The sequence below is a fragment of the Scyliorhinus torazame genome, chromosome 17 (assembly GCF_047496885.1).
Source record: "Scyliorhinus torazame isolate Kashiwa2021f chromosome 17, sScyTor2.1, whole genome shotgun sequence".
NCBI lineage: Eukaryota > Metazoa > Chordata > Chondrichthyes > Carcharhiniformes > Scyliorhinidae > Scyliorhinus > Scyliorhinus torazame.
Window position 1 is genome coordinate 160,606,537 of NC_092723.1, and position 8,371 is coordinate 160,614,907.

General features: G+C 59.4%; 1 protein-coding gene across 1 annotated transcript; it reads left to right on the forward strand.

Annotated features, from left to right (window-relative positions):
- Nucleotides 1-4,533: 4,533 nt before the first annotated feature.
- On the forward strand, nt 4,534-6,743 carry LOC140394330 (salivary gland specific protein SAGSIN1). The gene is made up of 3 exons (XM_072481506.1): nt 4,534-4,685; nt 4,942-5,299; nt 5,699-6,743. Exons 2-3 carry the CDS (start codon nt 5,120-5,122, stop codon nt 5,717-5,719), a joined length of 201 nt encoding a protein of 66 aa, XP_072337607.1. The 5' UTR covers nt 4,534-4,685; nt 4,942-5,119; the 3' UTR covers nt 5,720-6,743.
- The last annotated feature ends 1,628 nt before the right edge of the window (nt 6,744-8,371 follow it).

Here is an 8,371-nt window from a genome sequence, read left to right on the forward strand (position 1 = left end):
CACTGCCCCCTCGCGGCTTCCAGTGTCACTGCCCGCTGCCTCCTCGCGTCACTGCCTCCCCCTCCCTCGGCTCCCCCCCGACTCCCAGTGTCACTGCCCCCCCCCCCAGGGCTCCCAGAGTCACTGCCCCCCCCCCCCAGGGCTCCCAGAGTCACTGCCCCCCGCGACTCCCAATGTCACTGCCCCCCCAGGGCTCCCAGTGTCACTGCCCCCCCGCGGCTCCCAGTGTCACTGCCCCCTCGCGGCTCCCAGTGTCACTGCACCCCCGCGGCTCCCAGTGTCACTGCCCCCTCGCGGCTCCCAGTGTCACTGCCACCTTGCGGCTCCCAGTGTCACTGCCCCCTCGCGGCTCCCAGTGTCACTGCCCCCCTCGCGGCTCCCAGTGTCACTGCCCCCTCGCGGCACCCAATGTCACTGCCCCCTCGCGGCACCCAATGTCACTGCCCCCCCCCCACCCAGGGCTCCCAGTGTCACTGCCCCCTTGCGGCTCCCAGTGTCACTGCCCCCTCGCGGCTTCCAGTGTCACTGCCCCCTCGCGGCTCCCAGTGTCACTGCCCACCCCCCCGCTGCCTCCTCGCGTCACTGCCTGCCTCCCCCTCCCTCGGCTCCCCCCGACTCCCAGTGTCACTGCCCCCCCCCCAGGGCTCCCAGAGTCACTGCCCCCCGCGACTCCCAGTGTAACTGCCCCCTCGCGGCTCCCAATGTCACTGCCCCCCCAGGGCTCCCAGTGTCACTGCACCCCCCCCCCCCCGCGGCTCCCAGTGTCACTGCCCCCTCGCGGCTCCCAGTGTCACTGCACCCCCGCGGCTCCCAGTGTCACTGCACCCCCGCGGCTCCCAGTGTCACTGCCCCCTCGCGGCTTCCAGTGTCACTGCCCCCTCGCGTCTCCCAGTGTCACTGCCCCCTCGCGGCTTCCAGTGTCACTCCCCCCCCCCCCGCCTCCTCGCGACACTGCCTCCTCGCGACACTGCCTCCCCCTCCCTCGGCTCCCCCCCCGACTCCCAGTGTCACTGCCCCCCCCTCCAGGGCTCCCCCCCGACTCCCAGTGTCACTGCCCCCCCCCCCCCAGGGCTCCCCCCCGACTCCCAGTGTCACTGCCCCCCCCCCCCCCAGGGCTCCCCCCCGACTCCCAGTGTCACTGCCCCCCCCCCCCCCCAGGGCTCCCCCCCAGGGCTCCCAGAGTCACTGCCCCCCCGCGACTCCCAGTGTAACTGCCCCCTCGCGGCTCCCAATGTCACAGCCCCCCCAGGGCTCCCAGTGTCACTGCCCCCTCGCGGCTCCCAGTGTCACTGCCCCCCCAGGGCTCCCAGTGTCACTGCCCCCCCAGGGCTCCCAGTGTCACAGCCCCCCCAGGGCTCCCAGTGTCACTGCCCCCTCGCGGCTCCCAGTGTCACTGCCCCCCCAGGGCTCCCAGAGTCACTGCCCCCCGCGACTCCCAGTGTAACTGCCCCCTCGCGGCTCCCAATGGCACAGCCCCCCCAGGGCTCCCAGTGTCACTGCCCCCTCGCGGCTCCCAGTGTCACTGCCCCCCCAGGGCTCCCAGTGTCACTGCCCCCCCAGGGCTCCCAGGGTCACTGCCCCCCCAGGGCTCCCAGTGTCACTGCCCCCTCGCGGCTCCCAGTGTCACTGCCCCCCCAGGGCTCCCAGTGTCACTGCCCCCCCCAGGGCTCCCAGTGTCACTGCCCCCTCGCGGCTTCCAGTGTCACTGCCCGCTGCCTCCTCGCGTCACTGCCTCCCCCTCCCTCGGCTCCCCCCCGACTCCCAGTGTCACTGCCCCCCCCCCCAGGGCTCCCAGAGTCACTGCCCCCTCGCGGCTCCCAGTGTCACTGCCCCCCCAGGGCTCCCAGTGTCACTGCCCCCCCCAGGGCTCCCAGTGTCACAGCCTCCCCAGGGCTCCCAGTGTCACTGCCCCCTCGCGGCTCCCAGTGTCACTGCCCCCCCAGGGCTCCCAGAGTCACTGCCCCCCGCGACTCCCAGTGTAACTGCCCCCTCGCGGCTCCCAATGTCACAGCCCCCCCAGGGCTCCCAGTGTCACTGCCCCCTCGCGGCTCCCAGTGTCACTGCCCCCCCAGGGCTCCCAGTGTCACTGCCCCCCCCAGGGCTCCCAGGGTCACTACCCCCCCAGGGCTCCCAGGGTCACTGCCCCCCCAGGGCTCCCAGTGTCACTGCCCCCTCGTGGCTCCCAGTGTCACTGCCCCCCCAGGGCTCCCAGTGTCACTGCCCCCCCAGGGCTCCCAGTGTCACTGCCCCCTCGCGGCTTCCAGTGTCACTGCCCGCTGCCCTCCTCGCGTCACTGCCTCCCCCTCCCTCGGCTCCCCCCCCGACTCCCAGTGTCACTGCCCCCCCCCCAGGGCTCCCAGAGTCACTGCCCCCCGCGACTCCCAGTGTAACTGCCCCCTCGCGGCTCCCAATGTCACTGCCCCCCCAGGGCTCCCAGTGTCACTGCCCCCTCGCGGCTCCCAGTGTCACTGCACCCCCGCGGCTCCCAGTGTCACTGCCCCCTCGCGGCTCCCAGTGTCACTGCCCCCTTGCGGCTCCCAGTGTCACTGCCCTCTCGCGGCTTCCAGTGTCACTGCCCCCTCGCGGCTTCCAGTGTCACTGCCGCCCCCCGCTGCCTCCTCGCGACACTGCCTCCCCCTCCCTCGGCTCCCCCCCCCCGACTCCCAGTGTCACTGCCCCCCCCGCCAGGGCTCCCAGAGTCACTGCCCCCCGCGACTCCCAGTGTAACTGCCCCCTCGCGGCTCCCAATGTCACTGCCCCCCAGGGCTCCCAGTGTCACTGCCCCCTCGCGGCTCCCAGTGTCACTGCCCCCCCAGGGCTCCCAGTGTCACTGCCCCCCCAGGGCTCCCAGTGTCACAGCCCCCCCAGGGCTCCCAGTGTCACTGCCCCCTCGCGGCTCCCAGTGTCACTGCCCCCCCAGGGCTCCCAGAGTCACTGCCCCCCGCGACTCCCAGTGTAACTGCCCCCTCGCGGCTCCCAATGTCACAGCCCCCCCAGGGCTTCCAGTGTCACTGCCCCCTCGCGGCTCCCAGTGTCACTGCCCCCCCAGGGCTCCCAGTGTCACTGCCCCCCCATGGCTCCCAGGGTCACTGCCCCCCCCCAGGGCTCCCAGTGTCACTGCCCCCCCAGGGCTCCCAGTGTCACTGCCCCCCCAGGGCTCCCAGTGTCACTGCCCCCCCAGGGCTCCCAGTGTCACTGCCCCCTCGCGGCTTCCAGTGTCACTGCCCGCTGCCTCCTCGCGTCACTGCCTCCCCCTCCCTCGGCTCCCCCCCGACTCCCAGTGTCACTGCCCCCCCCCCCAGGGCTCCCAGAGTCACTGCCCCCCGCGACTCCCAGTGTAACTGCCCCCTCGCGGCTCCCAATGTCACTGCCCCCCCAGGGCTCCCAGTGTCACTGCCCCCTCGCGGCTCCCAGTGTCACTGCACCCCCGCGGCTCCCAGTGTCACTGCCCCCTCGCGGCTCCCAGTGTCACTGCCCCCTTGCGGCTCCCAGTGTCACTGCCCTCTCGCGGCTTCCAGTGTCACTGCCCCCTCGCGGCTTCCAGTGTCACTGCCGCCCCCCGCTGCCTCCTCGCGACACTGCCTCCCCCTCCCTCGGCTCCCCCCCCCGACTCCCAGTGTCACTGCCCCCCCCCGCCAGGGCTCCCAGAGTCACTGCCCCCCGCGACTCCCAGAGTAACTGCCCCCTCGCGGCTCCCAATGTCACTGCCCCCCAGGACTCCCAGTGTCACTGTCCCCTCGCGGCTCCCAGTGTCACTGCCCCCCCAGGGCTCCCAGTGTCACTGCCCCCTCGCGGCTTCCAGTGTCACTGCCCCCCTCCCCCTCCCTCGGCTCCCCCCCGACTCCCAGTGTCACTGCCCCCCGCGACTCCCAGTGTAACTGCCCCCTCGCGGCTCCCAATGTCACTGCCCCCCAGGGCTCCCAGTGTCACTGCACCCCCGCGGCTCCCAGTGTCACTGCCCCCTCGCGGCTCCCAGTGTCACTGCCCCCCCAGGGCTCCCAGTGTCACTGCCCCCCCAGGGCTCCCAGTGTCACTGCCCCCTCGCGGCTTCCAGTGTCACTGCCCGCTGCCTCCTCGCGTCACTGCCTCCCCCTCCCTCGGCTCCCCCCCGACTCCCAGTGTCACTGCACCCCCGCGGCTCCCAGTGTCACTGCCCCCTCGCGGCTCCCAGTGTCACTGCCCCCTCGCGGCTCCCAGTGTCACTGCCCCCTCGCGGCTCCCAGTGTCACTGCCCCCTCGCGGCTCCCAGTGTCACTGCCCCCTCGCGGCTCCCAGTGTCACTGCACCCCCGCGGCTCCCAGTGTCACTGACCGCCCCCCCCCCCCGCGTCACTGCCTTCCCCCTCCCGCGGATCCCCCTCCCAGTGTCACTGCCCCCCCGCAGCTCCCAGTACCACTGCCTCCCGGCTCACTAGTCCAGCTCCGTTGCCGCGCCATCTCGCACTTTTCATAGTCAATAGCCCCACTGCCACCTGCTGAGTCACAACACCGCCACCCTGTGGCATCTAGAGGTACAGCATCAAAGAGCCTCAACCACTGCAGTGTCAGCCAGAGTCTCCACAGCATCTCACTCATGGTATCCAGAGCCACAGGAATATCATCACCCTGGTGAACAGTCACTGCACTGCAGAATGGAGGAGCTGAGGCTTTTTCTCCTAAAGAATAGAAGACTGAGATTTGAAAGAGGTGTTAAAGCTACATCAGCAAACGCTGCGTTAATTAAATCTTTCAGGGCATTGCTGCTCTCCACATCTATTTCGTTTATGCCTCAAAGAATATTAAGCAAAGAGAAATAAAATCGCACCAAGGGTTAGAAAAGGGGAGCGTTTGCTCTGAGACAATTAAGATACCAATAAAATGTTATTTTTTAAAGTGCTTTTTGCAGGATTATGACGATAATATACGCACAGGGTTTTAATTTGCCATTGTTTTATATTTGCAGATACTGAGCTTGAAGCAGAGACCAGAGAGTTTCTTCTTTTCCCAATGGGCAACTGAGTGAAAGAAACAAACTTTAGACCAACTTTTTCCATTTGACCTTCGGCCCGGAAGTGTTGGGGCCAGAAGTGACGATGCGGGTTCCGGTTTCCGGCCATTGATGCCAGCGGCCCCGGGTGTTTATGGCGGGTGTGCCCCACCTGCCGCTCAGCTTCATCGGGCCGGTCGTCCGCTCCTACGCCGTCTTCTCGAAAGGCCTGAGCCGGACTCTCATCACCTTCTTCAACCTGGCCTGGAGGCTCCGCCTCAGGTTCCCCTACCTCTACTTGATCGCCTCCCTGATGCTGAATGTCCGCCTGCAGGTGGGTGGCCCCGGGGGACGACGACTGGGGGCACTTTGGTGGGTTGGGACGGGGGTCACTTGGGTGTGGGGGGGGGGGAGACTGGAGAAGGGACTGGGGGGGGGGGGTCACTGGATGGGAGGGGACATGGGGACTGGGGTCACTTGGGTGGGGGAGGGACTGGAGTCACTGGAGGGGGAGGGAAAGGATACTGGTGTCACTGGGGGGGAGGGGACTGGGGTCACGGCGGGGCCTGGGAGAGATGGGGACTGGGTACACTGGTGGAAGGAGGGAGGGGGGGAGGTTGGAACGAATGGGGCAGGGGTTATCAGCAGGATAAGTTGGGGGAGATGACTTGAATAACAGGGAGGGTGAAACTGATGACTGGAATCATTTTAACATGTGTTATTTCTCTTGTAGGTCCATATTGAGATTCACTAGATCAGTTGTGAGGTATTTTTGGTGGAGATGACCGAATTCTGGACTGGAAATTTCATGCAAGATTAGTAAACACTGCCAACTGATATCAGCACTTCAGAATATGTGGAGTGTGAAAGAGTTGATGGATATCAGCCGTGCTTCATGTTTTGCAATTCAACATGATGCCGGTATATGCTCTTCATCAAACAAAGTCAAAGGTTACAATCATGGGAATAATACTTGCAATCCTGACACCGTTAATGATGGCCACATAGTCTGCACCCGGCCACAAGGTTTCATCTCACAGCTCGGAGTCACTTTCCTTTTAAGAGTCTGGCCTGGTATTATAATCGAGCAAATTCAGTTGCCCAAAGTCGACAGAAATGAGCCACCCCCTTTCAGAGAACAGTACATTTTCCACAGATGCTTTGAGTCAGGAGTTTTTCAAACGGTCCATTGCCCTGCATATTCTGAGGCTGGAAAAGGAAATTTGGAAGATATGTCTACCCTCTTCGATACGGCAGTAGTGACTGATTATCGACAAATGATCTCCAGAATGTGGTGTTACACGGAGAAAATGTTCATGCACTTTACACATTTCTGTTTGTTTGAGAGAGGCTCTAACTGCAAAGCAAAATGGCGGCAAACCGAGAATCCAAAAGGCAAATTAAGTTTTCCGTTTGCATGTGGATTGAATGCAAAGAAGTGGGGGCCTCAGGATATGACTGGCATCTTTTTCACATTTTGCAACTATCCAACACATCTTCTGCAAACTAGCTGACCCTTGGTGTTTCTTGATCTTGTGACTTTGGAGCACATTCTTGATTAGAAACCGCTGTCGTCTGATCTAAAATGTTCACTTTGCAACATTCGCAGTGGACATTCGTGATAAGGGCTTTTGTGCTTGCTGTTGTGTGGCATGCTGTACTTAAAGGTAAATTAAAGTTATGCAGCAAAAAATCTGCAATTATGATATGATAGCCAGCTTTTCAAATACATTGTTCCGTTTGTGTGCAGTTTTTATATAAATCATTTGATGCAAAAATGTTTTAAATGGCTATTTTTCACCTTTGAGCTTTCACCTTTCACCTCATAAGCTTCAGTGTAGTGTGCGATAGTTCTATTTTATAGATTTGTGCAATATTTTAAAATTTAACTCCCTAAACAAAATGTGAAATAAATATTTAAAACAAAGTATTGCTTTTAACAGGACTGTCTGACAGACACTCCTTCCTATGACTATATCCTCCATTGCTGGAGGGTAACCCCTGGCTCATTCTCTGGATACGTTCTCACTTGGAATGACAAGATGCTGAGTTTGTATCCCGCTCCCAGCAGATCCCAGGGTATCAGGAGTCCCCGGAGTGGAGACCAGAACTTTGTCTCTGAATTGTACAGGATGTGGGAGCCCGTAAACGTTTCCACTGTGTAAGACTAACTCTCCTCTCAACTGATTACAGTCGTGGAAGGGAGCATTCACATGATGGTGTGCCAGACTGTCAATTAACCGTGCAACAATTCCGCTACTTCAGCAAGGAGAGAGCATGACAGTATAAAGCAAGTCCCATTGCTAATCTCACCATTCAATGTGAAGTGAGAAGCCATTGATGAATTTTGCTTCAGTTCTACCCTCACGTTGTGGCAGTCTGCAAATAATTTGCTGGAATCCGTTGCCGGTTTGATTATTTTGTTGTGGGAGTCAAGCTTGCGAAGGGATAGCCACAGCACCAGGGTAAAGAAATTGAGGTTTGTGTGTTTTAATGTTTTGACGACCCAGTTAATAGGCGTGCTGCTGGGCACACATGACACAGCTGAACTCATGATTAATTTGCAGCCATGATTAATTTACAGCCATGCAAAATACTGGAAATCTGAAATGCTACTGGTGGAAATTTCTGGAAAATACCCAGCAGGTCAAGAGAGCTTTTATTTTTTGAAGATATAAACTGGGTTAAAGTTTTTTTTGTTCGTAGTTGACCTGAAGCATTAATGTTCACCTGGATTTTGTCGTAACAATGGCACTGAAGCCACCATTTACCCTCCTGAAACTGACAGCAATTTCTGATTTCTGGAGTGTGCACGTTTGCAGTTTAACATGGAAATCAAAAAGTTGCTAATTCTAAGCTTCTCTATAGGACACTCTTCGTCTCCACAGCCGGGAATCCATTAGAAATCACTGAACTGATGAGAATTTGCCATTTTACACTTTCTGGTCTTGCTGTATAAAAAAAAAAAAGGTTACACCTTGTGGAATGAGGCACAGCTGGAATTTTAATGGTGTACTAAGTTCATAATTACTGCTAAAGGGCCTCTGGCCCTGAAAACACAATTTTATATTCATGGAATGTCAAATTTCTCCAATATGATAAATATCCGCATATAAACATCTTTTTAAAACCTTGAGTTTAATATTTAAATGTCTAACTTAATCCCATGTATATATCCCAATCTATTTCATTCTTTGTAAAATGATGTTTGAAAAGGGAAGGATAATCCAAGTGTTTAGCTTCCTGGTTTTCCACCTGAGAATTCTTCAACATGATTGGCTTCTTGCCCTGTTTGATGACATTGCCTTTTGCCTGGAAACCCCCTTGACTTGGCGCCAGATTTAAATTAGCCTTGGGAAGGAAAATTCACGACACGGGAGATTCCGAGATATTCTGGGCAGCTTTC